The sequence below is a fragment of the Leucoraja erinacea genome, chromosome 32 (genome assembly GCF_028641065.1).
Source record: "Leucoraja erinacea ecotype New England chromosome 32, Leri_hhj_1, whole genome shotgun sequence".
NCBI classification, from domain to species: domain Eukaryota; kingdom Metazoa; phylum Chordata; class Chondrichthyes; order Rajiformes; family Rajidae; genus Leucoraja; species Leucoraja erinaceus.
The window spans coordinates 18,803,667-18,830,911 of NC_073408.1; the positions used below are offsets into that span (position 1 = coordinate 18,803,667).

Consider the following 27,245-nt stretch of genomic DNA (forward strand, 5'->3'; position numbering starts at 1 on the left):
TCTGGGTTCTTTCCCCCTCCCAAATACATTCAAATTAGTAATTTAATTGACCACAGTAAATTGCCTCCAGCATGTGTGTGAGTGGTAGAATCTTGAGGTAGTTGATGCGCAAGTGGAGAGATTTTTAAAAAGGGGCTTAATGTAGGATTTTGTGTAAATGGGTGGTTGATGGTCAGCATAGATTCAGTGGGCCGAAAGGCCTGTTTCCCTACTATTTCTCTGTGTGACTCAATGTATGTCCTCAGCAAGGCCATCTGAGAGAGAAACACTCATGAGAAAAAACAGCAACATTTAGGAATCTCAATATGATATTCACCCTTCACTTCAAAACACAATTTAGAGCCATGAAATGTATGTTGAGAGTAAATGTAGTAACACAAACAAATCACACTCTTCCATCAATACCACAACAGCTATGCGCACAATGACTAGGTAATCTTTTTTAGTGATGTCAACTAAAGTCAAAATGTTAGTTAAGATGCGATACTATTCTTCAATCCGAAACGTCACCCAACCTTTTTCTCCAGAGATGCTGGAGATACTGACTGAGTTACCAGCACATTGTGTCTACCTTCGGTATAAACCAACATCTGCAGTTCCTTCCAACACATATAACGTGATAGCCAATGCTTCCTGACCAACACATTGGAAGTTTTAGACGCTTAATAAGCACCTGAGAAATAGGAATTATATGGTCAAATGGCAGGAATACATTGCATTGAGCAATAAGAATGATTTATGCACAGGATGCCCGTACATTTTTGTTCCCACGACAGTTAAGGCAGATTATGTAAAAGGTTGTTAATTATAGTGCAGGTAAATACATTTCCATTCTCTTCACTTACATTGGAACATATTGTCAACAGATTGGAATTTCCTATTGCTGACCAAGCCTCAAACTCTGCATAGATCCCAGGCATCACTTCCTTCTTTATCAAGGTCTCCGACATGAAAGCTTTTCCAATGCACAGGAAGCCTCTGATTGTAAGGACTGAGCTATTTCTACTGTTGACAGGAAGCTGAAACGTGCTAGCACAGAGCCATTGGCCGACTTTGGAAACACTCGGTTAAAACATCAGCAACATGAAGCTGGATGTCAGGATGTCCGTCTTTTATTCTGCAGGAGGTCTGGAAGAGTTGTGTTTGTGATAAAGTGTTATTGCTGGTGCCTTTGTAAGTGAGACTACCAGTGCTGTTTAGTCTGTTTCAGCCGCCGCTGCTGTGCAAGCTGGTGCATCCCTCTCCAGCATCTCAAGACAAGTTATTTAAAGTATATGTACTACAGATGAACATAATTGTGTTCCAATAACGACTGTGTATAGAAAGAGCTGCCAGAGGAGGTAGTTGAGGCAGGAATCACAATGTTGGCTGGGCTTGTAGACTCTGGAATTTAGAAGGATGAGAGGGAATCTTATTGAAACATAAGATTATTAAGGGTTTCGACACACTAGAGGCAGGAAACATGTTCCCGATGGTGTGGGAGTCCTGAACCAGGGGGCCACATTTTAAGAATTAGGGGTAGGCCAGGGCAAGGTCAAATCGCTCCATTCAGCCTTAGTTTTATTATATGAATTTCAACACGGTGTTTTTCAGCTCAAGATGCAAACATGCCAAGCTCGGTTTAATGTAGTTTCAATTTGCAATTGTATTTCATGTTATTTTTTCCGCAATTTCCATTTGCACCTGATGTCAAATTGGCCAGAATTGGGATTATAGTTTCTCATGTACTCATGAAATTCAACCTTTCGAGGATGGACACGAGGGAATTTCCTGCCATATATCCATAATTATCTTCTGGGCCTCAGCAGAATTAAGGAGATTTAGCTCAGGAGGCACCATCTTTAGGGTTGAAGATGGGAGACAAATGCTATGAAGAATTGTTTGAACTAAGCAAGAAGAGAGCTAATGTTATGAAAGGTGCGTATGAAGGGAATAGGAAGCCATGTGACACATCTCTGTATAGATCAAGGGTTCCCAACCTGGGGTAAATTTCACCTACCCAGGGGGTACATTTGTTGATTCTGGATTCATACATATTTTTTGTTTCCTCATTGACCGACTGTGTTTGGCTCTGGTATACCGGTATCTATTCATCATTAGTTGTTCATAAATAAGTGAAATAACATTGCCATGTGCTATTAAATTTGCCAGGGGTAAACGGGATGAAAAAGGTTGGGAACCCCTGGTATAGATTTATCTATGTGGAAATGGTCCACATTACAAGCACCGTTTCCAGGCAATGACTCCATCCAGCTCCTTAAATGCAGCCTAATGAAGTATCCCAGTGCTTCCTCGATCCCAAGGTGAGCCTCCAATGTACATCATTGTACTTTGATGTCCATTTCAGGTGTATGCAGAAATACCTTCCCAAAATACATGACGATAACTGCACCCAATCCACATTGGCCATGCTCTCATTTCACTCTGACCATCAGGAGAAAGTCATAGAAGTCTTGACACTGTGACCTCCAGGTTCAAGAACATATGTTTCCCCAACAACCATCAGGCTCTTTAAACACAACAAACAAACTAAACTATGAACTATGAACTGTCTTGGTTGCACTAAGGGCCTCGGGCTATTTGTTTTAAAATTGGGTACTTAATTCATTGAAGTTTTTTTGTTTATTATGTTATTTATGAGTACAGTGTTTACAGAATTTCAATTTTCTGTTTTTGGTACAAATATTCTTGACTGTTGACTCCCAATCCACCCGACTCACTCACAGATAATTCCCAGAACGTTCCTTTCTCAATCCGGCAATTGAATCACTAGGTACCCCCATAAATTCACACCGATGTTTGCACACTACAGATGAGTCACACTTAAAGCTGTACGCTTGTTGCGATCCCAAATTCCGTGATGTCAAGGGAGCCGAATCTGTGAGATCACGTTCCCCTATTCATGAGCTGTAAAAACGCTCATTAGAAAGTAAAATCAATAACAGGGCTAATCTTGCATTCTATGTGAAGTTGGCTTTATTTCAGCCCAGAGGATTAAGAAAACAAACGTTTCTTGTACAAGTTGTCTGGGCACAACACCCTGCATAAGGAACACGGTTTATTCTTCCCATCAGTCAGCTGAAATTCCCCGAATTGCAAAATCCCTGAAGCCACGAAAGCTGGTAGAACAAAATCCAGTGTAATACATCAATAGCATAAATTTAGCTCAAGGCTCAAGGGTCTCACGAGACAGAAGGACTAGTCAAAGACTGTGCTACAATACAAAGGCCCAATACTCATTCCCGTTCATTTCCAGTCATATTGTCTGTGTGGAAAAATGACAGATACAAATGTTGCCCCTTGACTAGTGTGATTAAAAAAATTACACCAGAAGAAAATGACACTGTGAACAGAATGGCCACTTTGAGAATGGGATGAGATCAGAGACTTGAAGGAGGAAATGTTGGCGTGGGGTGGGCAACAAATTGCAGTTTTTCAGGAGAAAGTTCAGGCACCATTATAAACATTCCGACTAAATCCACTTTAGCCTTCGCTTTCCAAATGGTCCATTTGTTGCAGTTGTCCCCTTCCACCGGTGATTCCACCCCAGGGCACCTCAGAGGCAACTCTCTTCCCCAAGTCACAAAAAGACACCTGGACAGGTACATGGATAGGAAAGGCTTAGAGGGTCATGAACCAAACGCAGGGAAATGGGACTAGCCTAGGTGGGACATCTTGGTCGTCATGTGGGCATTGGGCCGAAGGGCCTATTTCAATGCTGTATGACCTTGTGACTGCTCCAAAGCAGTACTGAGGAAGATAGGCAGAAAATGCTGCAGTAAAGTCCCTGTCCCATTTTCCGAGTTACTCACAAATTCTTCTGAGTTTTCCCCTCGATTCAAACTCTGAGAATTACAGTAAAAGCCAGCCGTAGGTACTCGGGGCTATTTCTTTTACTTGTGGACATTTTTCAACATGCTTAAAAAACGTCCCGACCTACCTGAGAATTTGTGAGTTACTCGGGAAAGTGGGACTAACCCATTGAGTTACAGCAGCCTTTGCATCTATCTTTGCTATAAACCAGCATCTGCAGTTCAATCCCACACATTTTGCCTGTAATACTGAGGAAGTTTTGCATTGCTTGAGGTGCTTTTCTCAGCAGAGACATTAAACTGAGGCTCAATCTACTTTTTCAAGTGGTTCCCAGGTACAATTCAAAGAGGACTGTTTTTCCTCACGTTACTAACACTTCAATTAATTTTCAAAAGACAAGCCCAGACAATGATTACCAGTGTGGTTATATGACTGGGTGGAGGGGTCATAGCAGTACTAAAGGTCCAACATATGTACAGCCCATACATAGGAACGGGTGTCGGGAAGGGCAGGATGGATTTTTCTGCTGCTATGGGGCCGAAAAGTAGACATCTTCTATCTTGTGAGGATGGATCGTAGCTGATTTCCCCACTGGTGAACTGTTCAGGTTGCGAACAGTTCTCGGGAAAGGATTCCTGTCGTAAACCTGGAGAGAACTCAAAAATGAACAGTGTGCGGGGGAAAACATTTACTAAGAACCTGGGGGGGGGGGGGGGGGGGAGGTAACTTTTTCACACAAAGGGTGGTGAGTGTATGGAACGAACTGCCGGAGGAGATATTTGAGGCAGGCACTATCGCAATGTTTAAGAAACATTTAGATAAGATCGTGTACAGGTAGCTTTAGGGGATAAGGGGCCAAATGCAGGCAGGTGGGAGTAGTGTAGATGGGACATATTGGTCGGTGTGGGAAGGTGGGAAGGTTGTGCTGAAGGGCCTGTTGGTGTGGGCTGTATGACTCAATAACTCTACATTGAGGTATCGTGTTACCAGTTTTGATTGGAACTATCCAAATCCAGCAGATCCCAGGGACTGAACTTCCTTACCTGCTCCGCCTTATTTACATACCTAACCGTCAAGGATTACATTTCAATCTAGGTTTAGTTGTTCCCCTTGGTTTCTACTGTAATAGCTGTTTACCAGAACAGGAGACAGAATCTGCCCCAGGTGTGCAGTTGATGACTGCACTCCAAAACGGAGCAAAATAACAAGGCAGCATTAAAATAAAAATTATTACTGATCTAAGGAAGACATAATTACAATAAATACAGTACTTGTAACTCTAGAACTCATAGTTAAAATTTGACCTCAAAGGGGAATAGTGGTTACAAAGAGGTTTAATTTCGAAGGTGATTATTACACATGCAACTGATTGGATGTCACTTGAGTCTATGGCTGTGGCTATGTGCCTGAAACAGATGTTGGTTCCCTTGAGCATACAAAGGAATTTACCAGTTGCCAAACACTTTAAAGGGCCTGTCCCACTAATGAGACTTTTCACCGACTGTCTTCAACCTTCAAGCTCGAGGGCACTCGCCTGGTAAACCTCGAGCTGGATCGACCGTCAGTGATGAAACCGCGAGCCGGATCGACCGTCTGCGCGCACACACACACAAACACATCGCAAAGGTGGGGGCCAGGGAAAGTGGGGGAGCGCTGTCTGAAATTCACACTCGCGATGAACAGGAAGGTAAAAGACGGCTGGCACAGTTATGGTAAGTCCTTTAGAGAGCGCGGAGGTGGGAGGGGGCAGAGAAGGGGGGGATGGGGGGGTGGGAGTGGTGAAGAAGGGGCGGAGAAAGAGTGGAGACACTTTTACGAAGCCAACTTTTTAATAAAGTTTAGCGGGCATTTAACATTACTGGTCGGTTTACTTACCTTTTACTCTACGAGGTTTCCCTTTGACTTTACCTTTGATTATCTTTGATTGCCTTCGATTACCTATGATAACATTACGACCTACCTTGACTAAAGCTACGAGTAAAAAAATATCGATTTTTTCCATGGCGACCTTTTTTTACTCGCGGGCATTTTACAGCATGTTGAAAAAAACGCCGCGATCAAGCTGGGGCCTCGAGTACACGGGGACTACTCTCGAGCATGAAGGAGAGTTACAGAGACCTCCTAGGACCTTGTGTCGACCATGCTGCAAGTATGAGTCAAGGGCAAACTCTTCTAAACTCACGAACTAGGTCGCCGCAGTGGGACAGGCCCTTTACTGCCCTCCCATTTCTACACTGACCTTTCTGTCGAGGGCTTCCTACATTGTCAGACTGAAGTCAAATGCAAATTGGAGGAACAGCACCTCATATTTGACTTGGGCAGCTTACAACCAGCACTACGAATATTGATTTCTCCAACTTCAAGTAACCCTTGCATCCCCTCTCTCTCCATCCCTCCCCCACCCTAATCATCGTACAACTTTCACTGACATCTTGTCTGTATAACTCATTATCACCTATCCCACAGCCAACAATGGGCCATTGTGGGCTCCACATTTCCATGATTATCATTGTTTTCGCCTATCTCCCATTCATTTGTCCTAAGCACCAACTATATCTCTTATTCCCCTTTCCTTTGACTCTCGGTCTGAAGAAGGGTCTCGACCTGAAACGTCACCCATTCCTTCTCTGCAGAGATGCTGCCTGACCCACTCAGTTACTCCAGCGTTTTGTACCGATCTTCTAATTGCTATCTCCTTTATTGGTTTGAATTGAGTGCAGCACCTAACTGGCTTGCAATGGGTTGGATAAGTGTTTTTTTTTCTGTTTCCTAACCAGCTGCACTTAATGGATAACCAAACATTCCTCAGGTGGGAAGAGCTGCTACAAACTAAATCCCCAGGTGAAAACCCTAATGTCTCTACAACCCATCAGATCACTTAAAATCACGTGGAGAGATCGTTCAAACTCCCCATCCCTCCCAATGAGCAGCAGCTCTGTAAAAACCACGAGTCACTATCGGCCAGGTCATTTAATCATCAGTATCTATCCTTATACTTAAGACACTTATGCCCCTGTCCCACTTAGGAAACCTGAACGGAAACCTCTGGAGACTTTGCGCCCCACCCAAGGTTTCCGTGCGGTTCCCAGAGAGGTTGCCGGAGGTTGCAGGTAGTGGAAGCAGGTAGGTAGACTGACAAAAACCTCCGGGAACCACACGGAAACCTTGGGTGGGGCGCAAAGTCTCAGAGGTTTCCGTTCAGGTTTCCGTTCAGGTTTCCTAAGTGGGACAAGGGCTTTAGAAACAGATAATTAGCCATCTCTTTGCTGTTACCAACAAGATATTCACTACTTTATCCTGGCAGCCCTTTCAAATGTCTATGGAAAAATATATTTTCAAATCTCCCATCTCAGTATTGACCAATACCTTTCCACCGTCGAGTGCTATAATCGCAGTTCAATAGATTTGTGAATCGACACAGTCTTGTAATTATCGCAAGGTCAATGCAATGGGGGGGGGGGGGGGGGGGATGGTGGACGTTGAACTATAAATTCAATGAGTGCTCTCATAAGGAACAAAATTAGGTCATTCAGCCCATCGAGTCTACTCCACCATTCAATCATGGCTCATCTATCTTTCCCTTTCAACTCCATTCTCCTGCCTTCTCCTCATATCCCTTGACATCTGTACTATTCCAGAATCGGTCAATCTCCATCCGTGCCATTTATTATTCCTGCATGTTTCGTTTTGGGATACAGCATGGAAACAGAATGGCTGGCACACTGAGTCCATGCCAAAGTATTTACATCAGTACTATATTATCCCACTTTCTCACCAACTCCTGGTACATTAGAGGCCAATTAAGATGCAAACTTGCCCATCTTTGGGATGTGTGAGAAATCCAGAGCACCCAGAGGAAATCCATGCACACAGGGAGTGCCTGCAAACACCGCACAGACAGCACCCAAAGTCGGGATAGCTCTCTGGCACTGAGGCAGCAGCTCTATCCGCTGCGCCCCTATGCCACCCTGACTTGTCCAGCATCACGCTGCCATCCTTATCATTAGCTCAGACACTGCAAGCTGCTATTGTGGCACCATCCAGGCCTCTCTGAAGGACAGCAGAGTTCTGGAGATTTCAGGGCATCCACATCCCAACTATAATAATAATAATAATAATAATAATAATAATAAATACTTTATTAATCCCCTTTACAGGGAAATTCAGGCCACTATCAACCACTTTGTGAAAATTTGGCATCACAGTTATTTTATAAAAGGGATCTACAGGAATTGCTTGGGGTCCCGACCTTAAACATTGCCTATACATGTTCTCCCGGGATGTTAAAGAAGGAACTGCAGATGCTGGAGAATCGAAGGTAGACAAAACATTGCCTATACATGTTCTCCAGGGATGCTGTCTGAGCCGCTGAGTTACTCCAGCATATTCTGTCTTTTTTTGCAAAGCAACATCTGCAGTTCCTTGTTTCTACATTACCTATGAATTAAATCATTTGAATTTGAATTATCCTAAACCTGATTATTATTTCAGAAAAGTTTGGTAATATCTGAGGTATCAAACTTTCACACAGAGCGACTGAATATCTACCAGAGGATGTGGTGGAATCGTGTGCAATTATGACATTAGACAGCATTGAAACAGACAGTTAATAGACAATGTTTGGAAGGATTTTGGTGGGTAAATGGAATTAGTGTAGATGTACAAAGGGCAGCATGAACATATGTTGGAAGGAACTGCAGATGCTGGGTGAAATCGAAGGTTGATACAAAATGCTGGAGTAACTCAGCGGGGTAGGCAGCATCACTGGAGAGAAGGAATGGGTGACGATTCGGGTTGAGACCCTTCTTGAGACTGAACATGATGGGCCAAAGGACCCTTATCTACGCAGTACAACTCAGTGATTCTAAAGTTATTAAAGTGAAATCCCTTTTGCCGAGGGGTTGATGTGTGATAGCTTCAAGGAGGAATGATGAATTCTTTGTTCTCCCAGCAGACTGTAGGCTGTCATATAATCATTATCACCACCATCTTCCCAACAAATACCAGGGTTTCCATTTACCTTTCAAGCAAGTGTGAATGTGCATTAAACAGATTACATGTTTCACATCTATTTTGACTTATGGAGCCATCCAACCAAAGGGATCATAAGGTACGGACATAGCCCAGAAACAGCTCTTTAAGAGTTATTCAATTACTCAATCACCCGCTCTTCTTAAGTTTCTTTTAAATAACCAATTCCCCTCTGATATTTCTGCTTAATATGATACTACCATCATTTTAGGCTGCATATGCCAGATTATGACATGCTCTGCAGAAAATATATCTCTGGAAATTAGTTGTGTGCAATGCAATGATTGATATAATTGGAACATTCCCAATGGTGTCGTCTTGAAGTTGCTGCCACAAGTGTTTGGTTTGTTAATGAAGCTTTCTCCATCAGTACCAATAAACAAACAATGTATTTCTTTGAGGGATATGTATTTCTCTGCTTTCGCTCAGAACACTCAGAACAGCGGGTCAAGCAGCATCACTGGAGAACATTTTATTTCCAGAGATAAACTTTATTCAGAATAATAAAAATATATATGCAAACCAAGAACAGTGCAAAAGGTGCACCAACATTATCAATATCTATACATACATTCATCAGTGTTATTTTTGTTAGTATCCTTACATCAAGCAGCCTCACCACTAACATGGCCACTTTTGTTGATATCCCTTCCCTTGTTTGAGGGGCATCTCCCCCAGACCCCCCCCCCCCAATGTCCTGCTGGGGAAGGGTTCTAGACTGTACTCCTCCCCCATAGAGCCCTGGTTTTGGATTGGGATCCTTTTTCAGACTGATTGTGGAAGAGGGAGAAAGCTGGAAAAGAGCTGGGGACTGGACATAGATGGATAAAGGCGAAGGTTTTTTTTTTATATTGGCAAATGGATGGACAAAAGCTAAATATGAAAATAAGACAAAAGGGGAAAGTAGGAGACAAAATGGAGACAGGAGACAAAAGGGTGTCAGATGAGGGAAACGGTGAAAAAGCATCAGTTTGAAGAACAGTCCCGACCCAAAATGTCATCTGTCCATATCCTGTGGGGGAACTGCCAGACCTGTTGAGTTACTCCAGCACTTTGTGTTCTATACAAGATTCTAGCATCTGCAGTTCCTTGTGACTCTGTTTTTAATCACTTGGACCATCACATTCATGGCTTCATTGTTGGTGGCTTATGCCTCCACCTCCTTCCCTAAGCTGCTGTACGAAACTAGGGAATCCTGTCTCAATATCATCTTCTCTCCTTTAATACATTCCTTAAAACCTTCTCTTTGATCAAGCTTTTCATCGCCTTGTCTATTATCTCCTTGTGTGGTTTGATCTTCAAGCTCGGTGAATGTCTTAGAGGCGTTTATATAAACACAAGCTGCTATTCAATGGGGGAAGCAACATGCCCAGAAGTTTAAGAACATGTTTCCAGCACCACTGACCAAAGTGACCGATTTCTCTCCTTTCAATTGTGCTGAGACCAATAATAATGGCCCGCTGCCCATCAAGACTGATATCAGAACAAACTGTTGCAGCCTGACTGACCAAGTCCTTATAGTGCATTTATCAGTTGGGAGGGGCAAATCAACATAAAAGCAACATCAAACAATGGCACAGAATCAAACCCTTTACAAAGTGACTGTAAAGTATAATTTTTTGGCTGGGAATAATATTTGTGTGAAGGAGGGCTTTAGGAGGCATTGTGATTACATTCCAGCTAAGGACGTAGCGTTTCCAAAAGTACAAAATACATCAATAGGTGTTCTTTTAAAAATGTAAATGAAGTTAATTACTGGCTGGCTCAGACACATGTTAGTTCCTGCATTTCTGTGGAAATTAAATGTGTTGTGTCTGGATGAACACCTTAAGAAGGGTAGTTTTCAAATAGATCTGGTATCTTATCCCGACGCTTACAGAAGTTTATCTGGCTAGACGCGAATGTTAAAAAAAAACAAAGACGCACAAAGAACTATTCCACCATCTACTCCAAAAAGCTTGTTCTTCGCAGCTTCAAAGCAATGTTTATGAAATTTGGAAGTGAAGTGGTTCTGCACTAGTCGACCTAACGACCTCTTCTGGAAAATGCATGCAATTTAACGATGGGACTACATTAGATGACAGATTTTTTAAATGCCATATAAAACTAGAAATGCTCATGTTCCCATTACACTCTGGGAATTTTGCTGGGAATTTTGCACTATTTGCTAAGAAGGAAGAGTTTCAAGAAGTTCGAGGAAGGGTCTCGACCCGAAACATCACCTATTCCTTTTCTCCGGGGATGCTGCCTGTCCCACTGAATCACTCCAGCGCTTTGCGTCTATCTAGAAAGCTAACGAGATGTTTGACCTAAGGATTGAACAGTACAAAGTTAAATGGGAATTAAAGGCAAATAAAGAAACACTCGACTGATCAAGCAGCATCTGTGGAGGGAGAAACGGATTTCGAAGCCATTTCACCTTCCCACGTTCTCCAGAGATGCTGTCTTTGACCCGCTGGGTTACACCAGCACTTTGTGTCCTTATGTGTAAAGGAGTACATGCAGTTCCTTGTCTCTACCCCTTTGCCGTTTGCTTTTGGGGCATTTCATTCTGGCTCTACCGAACTGAAAATGGTTTGCAACTTAATCGAAGTTGTTCCAATGCAACTAAATAAAATGTTTCCTTTCATTACAATCACAAGGTAGTAATACCTAAAATCCATACAAATCTGAGATGACAACCGAGGTGTCACTAGTTGAAATAACTTCTGCACTCACCTCCCAAGGAAGCGGAGAGTTTCCAAAGCAGTAGAAGCCGGAGGAGTAGTCGTGCCTCAACGTCCATCTGTACTGACCATCTGAAACCCGCTCCCTCAAACTCATCAAACTTTAATCAACTCCCAGAAAACTTTTTGCAAAGTTTAAACTTCTAGTGCTGCTCCGCCCCCCTCATGTTTCCATCAATCTTTCTTCTTCGCCGACTCTTGTTTAAAATCCCTCTCCCTCTTTGCTGTGGTTTGATTACTGACTACACAGTGTGTTCTCCCTTCCCCTGCCCTCTGCTTAGTGACATTTCCCTCACGGCCCTGGGTGCGGATGGGGCAGCCCGCATCCACAGCCCTCTATCACTACGCTCTCCCAACCCCAAGTCCCGCCCATGTAATTTAACTCCTTCAAGGCGATGGAGGAGCAAAAATTAATTTATAGTCACCGAGAATAAAAATTGGAAAAAAAAAGTCCCAAAACTCACCAGGTCAGACAGAGAAGCACAATTAATGTGTTTCAGATCAATATCCTTGGGATGAGAAGTGACTGAGCCTGACATATCAAATAGATCTAAAGATAGTCACAAAGTGCTGGCGTAACTCAACAGATCAGGCAGCATCTCTGTAGAAAAAGGATCCCTTTTCTCCAGAGATGCTGCCTGACCATTGTCAGCGGTAAGAAGTTGGTGTCATGGCAATATTGGGTGTTATTTAACCAGTATAACCATGGTCAAGCAGGGACGTGGTGGTCAGAGAGCCAACAGCAACTTTACTGAATACAGACCCTGATGTCTCAAACAATGTCTCTAAGGTGGTGGCATTTAGAGGACAAAAGGAAAATGATTAGGTGATCAATCTGGCTACTTTAAAGTTAATTAAAAGGGAAAGATAAAACCTGCCAAACTCTGCAAAACAAGAAGTTACATTTTGTATGTTTCAACAGAAATGTATTCAACCCTATTAATATAATCCAGAAATCAGGAGAAATTATGTTAAAGTTCAATAAGATTAAATAAAGTTTTATGTTTTAATAAGATGTGCAAATCTGAAGGAAAAGACAGCAGCATACAATATTTGCACAGGATGTACTGAAATGCTGCTGTCTGAAGACTGGACAGCATCATTTATTCAATGCACCCCCAATTTATCCTAAAGCAACTGGCCACTGAATACAGTTTGAATAATCTTATGAAAATTCTAACCATGAACACATTACTTTATACAGCTTCGTCAATCTCAAGTTCAAGTTCAAGTGAGTTTATTGTCATGTGTCCCTGTATAGGACAACAAAATTCTTGCTTTGCTTAAGCACACAGAAAATAGTAGGCATTTACTACAAAACAGATAAATGTGTCCATATACCATGATATAAATATATACACACATGAATAAATAAACTGGTAAAGTGCAAATAACAGAAAGTGGTTATTAATAATCAGAGTTTTGGCCGAGCCAGGTTTAATAGCACGATGGCTGTGGGGAAGTAGCTATTCCTGAACCTGGTTGAACATATTTTAAAAAAAACGTCTGGAAATCTGATGTAAAAACAGATCATGTGGGAAATACTCGGCTGGTCAGGCAGCAACTGTGGAAGGAGAAACGCAAGTGAACATTTAAGGTTGAGAATAAAGAATGTAATGGGTAACTGCATCAAAATCTCCAACAACTTGCTATGGTGTATCAAACATTACAGCATTGAAAGTACTGAATCAATGCTTCAGTGACATCTACAATGCTCAGGGTAGTCCTTCAGTCATGAAAGGCACTATCAAAAATGCAAACTCTTTCTTGTCTTTGAACAAATTACTTTGAGTAATTAATTCCATGCAAAAACTGGTGTCCCCATTCCCGTGACCATGCTCAGTTTTACATGACATTGCAATGAGTAATTACAGTGGTAAAATGCAAGGAAACCCTCACACTTGTTTGTCTGAAATAGTCTCAGAAGCCACTCTGTTCAAGAGCTGTTAGGGAAGGGCACTAAATGCTGACCTTGCCCACATCCTGTGAAATGGATTAGTAATAAACAGACTTACTTCCCCAACGTTCCCACTGGTTCCTGTGGGCAGTGGCATCTCATGGCTGCCTGTTTAAGGTCATAAGGTCATAAGTGATAGGAACAGAATTGGGCCATTCGGCCCATCAAGTCTACTCCGCCATTCAATCATGGTTGATCTATCTCTCCCTCCTTACCCCATTCTCCTGCCTTCTCCTCATTACCCCTGGGACCCATGCTATTCAATAATCTATCTAACACTGCCTTAAAAATATTGCATTGACTTTGTGGCCTCCTCAGCCTTCTGTGACAAAGAATTCCATGGATTCACCAACCTCTGACTTAAGAAGTTCTTTCTCATCCTAAAGGAATGTCCTTTAATTCTGAGGCTATGACCTCTGGTCCTAGACTCTCCCACTAGTGGAAACGTATTCTCCATATCCACTCTATCCAGTCCTTTCACTATTCGGTACGTTTCAATAAGGTCCCCCCTGTATCTGAGCTGTCAGCTGTTCTGAGTTTAGCCCCATTGTGGTGTAACTTAACACGATGGATGGTGTCCTCACTGTTCATTTCCAGGTCGATTGCAGACGATCACCTTCTTTAACTCTTTCTCTGCCACTGTATACCAGTTGCTGCAAACTGAATGGCTTGCTTGGTTATCAACAGATTGCAATCAAATGCAGTGTGGGCTGGGTAAAGATGGTGTAGTTATGATCATACAGCACAGAAACAAGCCCTTTGGCCCAACCATAAGACCATGAGTCACAGAAGCAGAGTTAGGTCATACAGCCCATCGAGTCTGCTCCGCCAAATGATTATGACTGACCTGCTTTTCTCTCTCAATCCCATTCTCCTCCCCGTAAAATTTGATGCCCTTACTAATCAAGAACCTATCAATCTCCACTTCAATAATACCAAATGATTTGGTCACCACTGCCATCTGTGACAATGAATTCCATGGTTTCCCCATCCTTCTCAACTCCATTTTACAGCACAGAAACAGGCCCTTCGGCCCAACTTGCCCACACTAGGCAACATGCCCCATCGATATTAGACCTACTGCCCGCATTTGGCCCATAACCCTCTAAACCTTTCATATCTCCAATTGTCTCTTAAATATTATGAAAGTACCTGCCTCAACTACCACCTCCAGCAACCTTCCATATACCCACCACCCTTTGTGTAAATAAGTTATCCGTCGGGTTCCTATCAAATCTTACCCTCCCTCAACTTAAACCTATGTCCTCTGGTTCTTAATTCTCCAACTGGGCTAAAGACTATATTTTAAAATCTAAAATAGACACAAAAAGTTGGATTAACTCAGGCAGCATCTCTGGAGAGAAGGAATGGGTGTCTTTTCAGGTTGAGACCCTTCTTCAGACTTCTCATAATTTTGTACACCTCTATTAGATTAATACTCATCTTCCTGTACTCCAAGGAATACAGCCCCAGCCTGCTCAACCTCTCCCTATAGCTCAGGCCCTCGAGTCCTGGCAACATCCTTGTGAATCTTCTCTGCACCTTTTCCAGTTTGACAATATCCTGTAACATGGCGACCAAATCTGAACCTAATACTGTAGCTATGGCCTCACCAATACCTTATACAGCTGCAACATGACCTGCCAACTTCTATACTCAATACCTGAGCGATGAGGACCAATGTGCCAAAAGTCTTTAGACCACCTTTCTACCTTTGACACCACTCTCAAGACTAATAAGGAACAAAGATGTGTTTTGTTTATTCAGCCCTTGGTTGAGTGACAAATTGAAATGAGAGCCCTGGCTTAAAACAAAGGCTTTCTCTAGAAGATTGAAGGAAATTGAAGGAAATAAAATAGTATAAAAGGGCAGACCGAGACATCAGAAGCAACAACCCCGGGAACAACCATCGCAGGAAGGGGGATCCGCTTCTGAAGCTCAGAAAAGTCTACCCCCGACCAACAGGGTGAATCTGGCCAATTCATTCATGTGGGTAATATGTGTGTAAGTCGTGAGTCTTGTGATTTAGTGTAAGAAGTAATAAGCCGGAATAATAAATCAAATTAGCAGTTATTAGAAGTCAGTGGTTTATATGTGTGCTGGAATAACTTGAATGCTAATAAAGATTAAATTGAACTCAATGTGTAGGAAAGAACTGCAGATGCTGGTTTAGAAGTTAGTTGAACTAAACTTTGGTTTAGAGTTCTTTGTTTGAGACATCAGTTGATTGTAGAGGTAATAAGATCAACGCCCGAGATCCAGGTACTCTTCATGTTGACTGTAATAAACTTCAGTGCACATCATGCTCGGAAGAATAACCAGGGTAACTTCAGTGGAATTAGACTCACGCACTTTCAAGAACAACAGAAAGAATATTGCACACATCTTTGGTGCTGGACAATTAAGTTCATAACTAAGAGATAACTAAGCAGTGGTAGAGTTGCAGCCTTACAGCGCCAGAGACCCAGGTTCAATCCCAACTATGAGTGCTGTCTGAACGAAGTTTGCACGTTCTCTCTGTGACCATGTGGGTTTTCTCCGGGTACTCCGATTTCTTCCCACACTCCAAAGATGTGCAGGTTTGTAGGTTAATTAGCTTCGGTTAAATTGTAAATTGTCCCTAATGTGTGTAGGACAGTGTTAGAGTACGGGGTGATCACCAGTCAGCCCAGACTGATTCAGATTCAGATTCAATTTTAATTGTCATTGTCAGTGTACAGTACAGAGACAACGAAATGCATTTAGCATCTCCCTTGAAGAGCGACATAGCAAACGATTTGAATAAAAAAATAATAAGGGGGGGGTGGTGATTAAAGTGACCTAAAGCTTTGTCCTGCAATGTTCGGCAATGGACAGACCTTTAAGTAGTTCTGTTTTTAGGGTTCAACAGTTGGTTGTATATTGAATGCGATGCTGAGTTAGGAATGGATGAGCCAAACAATACGCTTTGTTTTTCACTAAAGTCTAAAATAAAGTGACCTAAAGCTTTGTCCTGCAATGTTCTAACAGATTTAAGTAGTTTTGTTTTTATTCAATAATTGGTATATTGAATGTTCGAGTTAGGAATGGTGTGACAACGCATTGCTGAGAAGTATGCCAATGCCTTCAGTCTGTTTGCCTATATCGTCAATATTTGCATCATGAATTGTAATATTAAAGCACCTGTGGGCTCTAATCTATGATGCCTCAAGGTGCGTGATTGTAGCACAGGAATTACAGGAGTTAATATGCAGACACTCGCATTCCACAAACAGTCAATTGATGCTGACCAGATTCAGTAAAAATCTGATGATCCACTATTGACATGTTAGAAAGTCTGTCGATTTGACATTTGGCTCACCTGGTTCAATTTCAAGCACAAAGATAGACACAAAATGCTGGAGTTATGGGCTGTCCCACTTAGGCGATTTTTCAGGCGACTGCCAGAGTGGAACACACACACATTGCTTCCTTCACCAGCCCGTTATACAGGCGGGGGACAGGTCAAGAGGACAGAGCGCTGTCTGAGTGAAATTCACACGGTGCAAAGCCAATGTGAAACAGACACACACCACGATGAACAGGAGGGTTGGCGCTGTAATTAAGACGGTGAAAGCACATTGTATGGGAGGGGTCACCTAAGAGGGGGGAGAGGGGGAGAGTGGAGGAAAAGGGGGGAGAAGATGAGGGAAGAAGAGGGGAGAACGAGTGACCTTACTGGTCAGTTATCCTTGGTTTGAGAAACTACTGCTTATGTTTTTTTCCCCCAGTAAGCCAATGAAATTCACTGGTCAGCACCGGCTACAACCTACAAAGACCTTTGACCTCCTGGCGACCTACCTACAGCACAAGAATTTTCGAACATGTTGAAAGATTCGCGGTGACCATAATGAGGCCGCGACTAGTTCCCAGAATGAGGGAACTCCTCAAGGCCATGAAGACGACCACCCGCCAACCACCCGCGAACATGTGACGACCATGTGGTGACCGCATAATCACCAGCAGTCCCCTAAAACGTCGCCTACGTAGGACAGGCCCATAACTTAGCGGGTCAGGCAACTTCTCTGGAGAGAAGGAATGGGTGACGTTTCGGGTCGAGATCCTTCTTCAGACTGGTTAGGGATAAGGGAAACGAGCGATGTAGACAATGGTGTATAGAGTTAGAGAACAATGAATGAAAGATATGCAAAAAGGTAACGACGATAAAGGAAAAAGGCCATTGTTAGCTGTTTATTGGGTGAAACCGAAGCCTGTGCGACTTGGATGGTGGAGGAATAGAGAGAGAGGGAATTTCGGGGTTACTTGAAGTTAGAGAGATCAATAATGCGCCATGATTCTCACACCTTTTAAAATGGCCACAACATTGTTCCCAAGCTCTTCCTAAATTCACGTGGTCCATAAGACCATAGGAGTGGAATTAGGCCATTTGGTCCATCGAGTCCACTCCACGATTCGATCATAGCTGATCAATTTTCCCTCTGAACTCCATTCTCCTGCCTTCTCCCATAATCCCTGACACCCTTACTAATCAAGAAGCTGTCAATATCCATTTAATAAAATACCCTATGCCTTGGCCTCTATAGCCATCTGTGTCAAGGAATTCTACAGATTCACCAGCCTCTGTCTAAAGATATTCCTCCTCATTGCCATTCTAAAGGTAAATCCTTTTATTCTGAGGTTGTGCGCTCTGGTTCTAGACACTCTCAACACTTGAAACATCCTTTACACCCAAATAGGCCTTTCATTATCTGTTAAGTTTTAATGAGATCCCCCCCCCCCCGCCTCATCCTTCTAAACTCCAGCAAGTACAGGCCCAGAGCCATCAAACGCTCCTCATAGATTAACCCATTCATCCCAGGGATCATTCTCGTAAACCTCCTCTGGACCCTCTTCATGGCCAATGCATCCTTATTCAGACCTGGAGCCCAAAACTGCTCACAATGCTCCAAATGTGTCCTCGCCGGCACCTTATAAAGCCTCAGCTTTACACCCTTGTTTAGATATTCTAGCTCCATTGAAATGAATGCTAGCCTTGCATTGCCTTCTTTACCAACTGACTCAATATGCAAATTCACCATTTGGGAATCCTGCACCAGTTCCCCCAAGTCACTTTGCACCTCTGATTTTGGAAATCTTTCCACTTAGAAAATAGTCTACGCGTTTCTTCCTTCTGCCAAAGTGGATGACTGTACTCGTTGCTGCGCTCTATTCCATTTGCCACGTCATTGCCCACTTTCCAAGTCCTTCTGCAAAACACTACCCACCCCTCCATCTACAGTATTTTCGTACCAAAATTCCATCATCCAAAGTCATTGATATACAACGTGAAAAGTTATGGACACAAAACGAGCCGCTGTGGAACACCACAAGTCACCTGCAACCAATCCGACAATACCCCAGTCCACAGACCAATGTCATAGACCTTATTAAGTCATCAAGGCTCGGTGCCCATGTTCCTTCTAAACTCATCCCGTTCACTGGCAAATCTCCGTGTTACATCTGAAAGTAAACTAAAAGTGGGTCGAACTATTAGTACGACTAGTAGTCCAGAAATTCTGCCACTCACCAAAGTGGCAAGAATGTTGGATTATCATAGATCTGTTTAGTGGGAGCATTCAGTAGTGGAGGCATTCAGCTTCTGCTTCTCCACACTACAAACTCAGTCACTGGAAGAGCATTACACCACACGCAGCTACATAACAGTCTCTTTCAGGCATGTTTTATCAAGCAGAAGTAAAAAAAAATGACCACATTAAAAAATAATTAAACCGACTAGTTTTGAGTAAAATGAGTGGTTAATTGGCCAATTAAGAGAAATGAGGGACTTACTGTTTTCACGCCAAAAAAGTTGCTGCATGTGCTTCAATGCACAAGTTTCATTTATTTTTTACAGAAATTATAAAGAATTATGGTCAACTGATATTTTCATCTCATTTTATTTAATTCCTAATCTTGTGGGGTCGGTTGAGGGTAAGTTTGCCCCCAGGCTTCTGGCACATGCTGGTAATCTCTGTGGGAGAGATGTCTGCCCACTCACACTTATGATCTCACCTTCTGTGTGTGTAGTTTGTGCTCCGCTCCTCACACCCCAGTGAATGGGATTTTATATTAGTTGTCCTGTACATTGAAACTTAAGCATCTTCTCTCAGACCACAGTTAAGTTCCTAAATGCTGTGACAGTTGTGTGTTGACTAAACTCCTGGGAAACTGACTTGAAATGCCATCATAGAAGGTAATTTACTGAGCTACAACTAAATAGAAAATTCACTCCAAAGATGTACAGGTTTGTTGGTTAATTGACTTGGTAAAATTTTAAATTGGCCCTAGTGTGTGTAAGATAGTGTTAGTGTGCGGGGATCACTGGTCGGCGCAGACTCGGTTGGCCAAAGGGCCTGTCTCTGCGCTGTAGCTCTAAACTAAACTAAACGTTGACGCGAAGATAGACACAAAAAGTTTGAGTAACTTAGCGGGACAGGCAGCATCTCTGGAGCAAAGGAATAGGTGACAATTCGTGTCAAGACCCTTCTTCAGATTAATGTCTCAACCCAAAACAACACCCATTCCTTCTCTCCAGAGATGCAGCCTGTCCCGCTGAGATACTCCAGCTTTTTGTGTCTATTTTCAGTGTAAACCAGCATCTGCAGTTCCTTCCTACACTAAACGTTGACACAGATATTTTTGCCTGAGATCAATAATATCCTTTATCATTTTTCTCTCAATGAGCAGAAAAGCAAATACACACATAGTTTTATTGGCCATTTGATTATTGAGTACTAAGTCTCCCAAATAATAGTTAATTACAAGAAGATTGTTTTTTACTGGAAGGTACAACATGCTGGAGTAACTCTACGGGTCAGGCAGCATCCCTGGAGAGCATGGTAGGTGACATTTTGGATGGGGACCGTTCTTCATTGATTCATATTGAAGATAGACCCAGTGGAATAGGCAGCATCTCTGGAGAGAAGGAATGGGTGACGTTTCGGGTCGAGACCCTTATTCAGACGTGTGACAGATTGCTTGTTTTTCTGTGATGTCTTAAAATTAAAGACTGTGCATTCAAATCCCTCCCTATTTTTCTCACAGACATCCCCATGGACACACTTCCGCATCTATAATCTTTAAGGAACTCCATGTGCTCTGCAATTCTCCAAATCTACTCTTTTTCAGTTTATTTATTTCACTCCATTATTAGCTTCAAAGTCAAAGTTAAAGTCAAAGTCAAAGTTAAAGTCAAAGTCAAAGTCAACGTCAATTTTATTCATGTTTAAGAAGGAACTGCTGGAAAAGCATAGGTATACAAAAATGCTGGAGAGACTCAGCGTTTCGGGCCGAAACGTTGCCTATTTCCTTCACTCCATAGATGCTGCTGCACCCGCTGAGTTTCTCCAGCATTTTTGTATACCTTCAATTTTATTCGTCACATGCACCCGAAGGTGCAGTGAAATGAATTTGACAGCAGCGATACACTTAAAAAGAACACACAATACACAATAAAATTTGACACAAACTGCATCTTCATTTTGCCAACATCTCTAGTTTGGGAATTTCCTCCCTAAACATTCCCAGCTGTCCAATTCTATCTCTTTCTTCTTTAAAATGTGATTTAAAACCCATTGGTTTGTTCAAGGTTTCGGCCACTTGTGTTAATTTTACCTGATGTGCCACTTGCTTCCCACCTTTCCGCTTAGTATACACTCCGAATCGTTTTCCTGTAGATAAACTGCATACAGGTATTCCACAATTCATGAATGTTTGATTTATGGATTTTTAATACATCGCTGGTGACCCTTTGTGGTGGGGGTGCCTTCAAATTAAATATCTATTTTTCACTGTGATTAATCACGCACCACTCACCATGCAGACAAATAGGTTTCACCATAGCTGTCAAGCATTTTACATAGCTTTTTCAAGTTATGACATTTTACTTCACCAAAAGTTTTCTAAATTGCATTTTTTCCATAAATCAAGGAATGGCTGTGGAAATTGGCTTTGAAGCAGTGAAGCGTTTCGAATAGAAGTCTTCTCTAATAGGTACATATTTCAATTTTGATTTTTTTTCTAAACTAGTCAAAGTTTTCTTGGTCATTTGTTATAACAACGAGCAACAGCACAAACAATTCCAAGGAATGCTTCCTTCAAGTTTCAAAATTCATTTACTTATAAAATCCAATTATTTTCGACAGCAGCAGAAATACAAAATTATGCAAGAATTTAAATGAATCAACTTTCTATTTGGGGTGATATAACTATAGGAACCAATATATTTTTCTGCATTAAACTGTGTGAATTGATTCATGAACCAATGGTATAGGGTTACATTGTTTCCTAACTGTTATAATTTATCACCAACATTTTTTTTAAATCACCAGATTCCAGCACCGTGCATTTGGACTTTTGCTAAAGCAATGTTTCAAAGAGCCACTTAAATCCGTCAGGCAAATAAACTCATTTACATCAGGCTCAACCAACATCCCTACTGTCTTTTCTCTTGATACAGGTGAGTCCTTGCAGTATTCAATTTTATCATTAAACCTTATTAGTGATTGGGGTAAAATAACATTATAACATTATAACTGCAAAGGGATGCATTGGTGAACCAACAGGGAAAGTTTAACAAATGATCATCTCAGGATGTGGGTATTGTTGGCCAAGTCAACATTTATTACCCAATCTTTGCCTTGTTTGCATTAACTCTGTTGCCAATCAAGCCACTTAGAGGTTCAGTTCAGTGAAGCAAATCAGTAGGTATGAAATCTTATATAGGCCAAGCTATGCAAGAAGACCAGTGTTTTGTCCCAAAAGGACAGGCATTAATGTCTGAGAAACAAATAATCACAAAATAGATAGAATCCATCGCAAGGTGCACGTGTAACAAGCCAACCTAATGGAATTTTAACACAAAACAAATCCAATGAAAATTTGACATGGAAGAAGTGGAATCCAGTGGGAGCGGCCATGAAAGGGACATGGCCTATTGGGAATTTAATACAATCACAATTCAATGAAACTTGCATGAACAGAGCATTATTCATTACAAAACGCTAACAGCGATTGACAAAATTAACATTGAAAGACAATTTAAAATCCGCTGATCCTGCTATGCAACTCCTTGAAACTATTGATTTTTTAGCGAGAATTCATTCAGCTTTCTTACTGAGCATCTGTGCTTCGGTAGCTATTTGCTCGTCTGTGGCTGTTATATTGTGAGCCTTCTTAGTGTTTTGAGGAAAAAAATAATTCAACTAAAATATGCTGGAAACTAAAATTAATTGAAGAGATATAAACTGGCATAATTGAGATGGGGCATAATTGGAAGAAGAGCATATACGCGTGGCTCATTGTTATGTAATTATGTGTATGATTGACCATAAGCTTTCTTTCCGAAGCTGGTCTAAATAATTTGATGCTGAGATCAACTATTGCCTACAAGAACATAACATTTTATTCCTTTAATTTTTCAAATATATATTTCAGGGGAAGATTAAATGTAATCCCATAGACACAAACTAGACTTATGGCAATAATCTCATTGCCCCGTATGTAAAAATTAAAGAATTTCACAGTACCTTGAATTAATTAAACATGATGATAAAGGAACCATGGAACATATATAGACACAAAATATATGGACATACAGGGAGATTAATATTGAATGTAAACTCCCGGAAACTTATACACATAAGTTCTTATAGTTACAATGGCGATATATGTCAGCTCCTTGTTGCAGTTATATTAAACAAATAAATTAATTATGAAGCACAATGTGTTTTAATATTTCTTAAGCTTTCCTATGTGTTAGCGATGTCTACCTCGCTGCTCGCCTTGTTAAGATACAAACCATTTGAACGGCTGGTTTAAATAGATCACTTGGTACTTGGCGTTGGATGTGTACACCTGACCGACGTTACAGACACAGTGAATAGAAACTGTCGGGATTCTTGCCGAGTTCTCGGTACAGTTAATGCTAATGTTTACTTATTTATTTTGCTTTGCGTGGAGCTCTTAATAAAGTAGCTTTCACCTCCTTCGGCGATTGTGTTTGATTATTTTTAAAAACTAACATCGTGAGGGCAAGTTTTATGTAGTTTAGCACTATGAAATATTATTGAGGAGGGGGAAATTGAATGGGATTTCAGGAGAAGTAAGGGGGCTATAAATTAATTAAACGGACGGGCTTAGGTGACAAAGAATTTCGACGATAAGTCATGGCAAGAGATGGAGGAATTTTGGATGGAAAGATTTTGTTTAAAACATTTGTTACTGATGGAAGTCAATGCAAACTTTAAGTTGGGAACATATTTAAAAGGAGTTATTGTCATTTTTTCCCCTCACTTCTTATTTTATTGTAATTACATTTGCATGCAATAATTTCCATTTTACTAAGACTATTGCGGTTCAGATAAAACTAATTAAAATTCTGTTTGTTTTTCCTCCTGGGAGATCAGGTCTGAGTTTTGACCCGTGCTTACATTTCAATAGTAAATTGATAGAAAGAGACTCGCCCGAGTGTTATCTCTATACAAGATGGCCCAATGACTCAACAAAGAGACACTTAACTAGTTTTACATATTTCTTTTTAGGGGGTAAAAAAGAGACGCAGTTAACTCGAGTCAAGAGAGAAAAGGCGGAAATGCATATCAAAAAGGTCATTAAAATTTGTAATCAGTCCCTATTGTATTGAAGGAAAAAAAGTGTTTATTTGAGGACAGAATGAGAGAGGAAGAGAGATGCTTGGAGAGCCTTATACAAACCTTGATTGTTGAGGAAAAGCAATTGTAAAGGGTCTGTGAGAAGAAGGTTTAGTACTTACTTCGAGATCTGTGGCTGGGCTTGAAGGAGTGTAGATGCCTCGTTCCTCTCAGAGGCCTGTCCGGCGGACAGGTACATTGACATCGGCAGACTTTAGAGCTCTCTGCCTCGACAAAAAGGTATAGATAAAGCAAGAGTGAAGCAAAGGAAGGCATCATGTAGGAAATGTGCTGGGGAGAGTTACCACCGTGGCCGGTAGCGACGGCAGCATCAGCAGCACCGACTTAGTCTGATGCCTGTCTCATTCCAGCCCCTTGGTAAATTATTGGAATTTGTTATCATGCATGTTTGCAACTGCTTTTGTGTTTTTCCTCTTCTTTTTCTAAGTTGTCGAACAATGGGGCAGAAAGGCTTGATGGCACCATGCTGGGACAAGGGCTGAGCTGGGGACCAGGGCTGACTGCAACATCTATGGAATCCAGAGAGGGGGAAAAGAAGAGAGAGCAAGATTCCCTTTGTAAAACCTCACTCGAAACTACACCGTCAGAAAAGCAACATTTCCAAACACAGAGGCATGCTCTGCATTTTTTTTTTTTCGCTTCTGAAATTTACCAGCAAAAAAAACACACAGATTTCTGTCCAGCTGAGTTGGTTTCTTCCTCTCCAGGATCGGGGAGGTAGAGGTTTACCATCCTTGAAAGATTGTCACATAAAGGATGTCAGCCCTTTAGAAATTCTGTTTTCAAACAGTATTGACTATCCTGTGATAGATTTTACCGCCTGTCTGCGCTGCCTTTGTGAGGTTTCTGTTGAGTTCGAACTGTTGGAAAGCAGGAGCAACAGTTTACAAAGAATGCCAAATGATTCTAAAACAGTAGCAACAGACAATGCCTCCCCCCACCAACCAAACAAATTGCAGCTTCAAATACAAATAAAAGTATCTGGGATTTTTTTAAGAGAAAATCTAAATTACATTTTATTTACTAGGCATTTCACCATTCTTAATAATCACTTGGAACTACTAAGCAATGTTTGGTTTTCAATTAGTTCTGTGGCTGTGTTCAGTAGCACCGAGTTAACCATGCCCAATGAAGCTGGGCTTGACTGTGGTTCCGAATGTGCTTAGTATTACCCTGTTTTACTGAACCAGCTTCCATTTGGATTTAGCTGGAATACAAATGAGACTTGACTGGATTCAGTTAACGTTCGTTAATGAATCCGCCATTTCACCTGATATTCAATACTGTTGACGTCATCGAGGTCAAGGAAGTGGATAGACAACTAGTGTGATGCCTCCCAGGATGGGTCTCACGTCCCCCCTCCCACCCCTATCATCTCCCCCCCCCCCTCCATTGCAATGTACAACATAGCTCTACCATCCTGGGGCGTGAGAGAGTCAAACAGTGACAAGAACCCCATCTCCAATTGTGAAGACTGTGATCTCAATTTGCTTGTGATGCTGAGATTTTTTTTTCTGAATTGTCTCTGTTTGTCAGGAATGTACATTCTGCCCACTGATTTACCACTTAATGGGATCACTTCCATTATTTATAGCTTCATGCCAATCCTCTTAGGTGATTGCTACTTAGGGCTATTCCCAGCAAGACTGTGAAGGAAAGAATTGCAGATGCTGGTTTACACTGAAGATAGACACAAATTGCTGGAGTAACTCAGCGTGACAGGCAGCATCTCTGGAGAGAAGGAATGGGTGAAGTTTCGGGTCGAGATCCTTCTTCAGGAATGCGTGATGTTTTGGGATGAGGTCCTTCTTCAGACTCAGGGGAGAAGTAATCTAGAGATATGGAAGGGCGAGGTGTGAAAACCACTGTTCAAAGCAGACGATGATAAGGAAATGTAGAATGATACATTGTTGGCTGTGGGGAAGGTGATATGGAGGTGACAGTACTGAAGTTTAAATCAGCATCTGCAGTTCCTTCTTACACACTGACAGTCCTTCTGATTAATTTTACTGATTGTATGCCTCCTTGTCAACTTCCCCTCAGCTGACAATGTACCATTCTACATTTCCTTATCATCGTCTGCTGTGATCTGTCATTTTCACACCTTACCCTTCCATATCACTGGACACCCTCTCCCCTGACTCTCAGTCTGAAGTTCATTAGGTTCACAATATTATCTGGACAAGCACTTAGAGTCTTACAGTGTGGAAACAGATCCTTTGGCCCTACTTACCCTTGCCAACCAAAGTGCTTCATCTAGTCCCACCTGCGTGCATTTGGCCCATATCCCTCCAATCCTTCCCTATCAATGTACACGTCCAAATGTCTTTTAAATATTGCTATAGTACCTGGTCCAACTATCTCCTCTGCAACTTATTCCATTTACCCACCTCCCTCTGTGTGAAAAAGTTGCCCCTCAGATTCCTACTAATTCTGTTTCTTGATTACCCTACTCTGGGCAAAAGACTCTGTGCATCTACCCTATCTATTCCCTTCATGATCTTATACAGTACACCTCTATAAGATCCTCCCTCATCATCCTGCCCTCCAAGGAATAAAGTCCTAGCCTGCTCAACCTCTCCCTATAGCTCACATACTCGAGTCTTGGCAGCATCCTCGTAAATCTTCTCTGCACTCTTTCCAATTTAACAACATATTTCCTAAAGGATTGAATTACCAACTGCCGGTAAACAGGATTAGTATAGCTAATTGCTTAGTGGTCAACATGGTGGTGCAGTGGTAGAGTTGGTGCCTTACAGCGGCAGAGACCTGGTTTCTCTCCTGACCACGTGTGCTGTCTGAATGAAATTTCCCCCGTGACCTGCTTGAGTTTTCTCCGGGTGCTCCGATTTCCTCCCACACTCCAAAGATTTTGGTAAAATTGTAAATTGTCCCTCGTGTGTGTAGGATAGTCTTGGTGTGCAGGGATCACTGGTCAGCACGGATTTGGTGGGCCGAAGGGCCTGTTTCCACGCTGTATCTCTAAACTAAACTAAACTAAACTAAACTAAACATGTTTAAGAAAGAACT

At 41.8% G+C, this 27,245-nt stretch overlaps 1 protein-coding gene across 3 annotated transcripts in view; it reads right to left on the reverse strand.

The window, feature by feature from the left end:
• robo4 (roundabout, axon guidance receptor, homolog 4 (Drosophila)) overlaps nt 1-24,832 on the reverse strand; it is a 96,378-nt gene extending 71,546 nt beyond the window's left edge. Inside the window, exon 1 of one of the 3 annotated variants that reach the window (XM_055660833.1) lies at nt 24,317-24,832. In XM_055660833.1, the coding sequence (XP_055516808.1) occupies nt 24,317-24,473 (157 nt within the window). In that variant the 5' untranslated portion in view covers nt 24,474-24,832. Of the gene's footprint in view, nt 1-11,562; nt 11,880-24,316 lie in introns of those variants that run through there. The other 2 variants (XM_055660831.1, XM_055660832.1) reach the window with 2 other exon arrangements.
• Between the last annotated feature and the right edge of the window lie 2,413 nt (nt 24,833-27,245).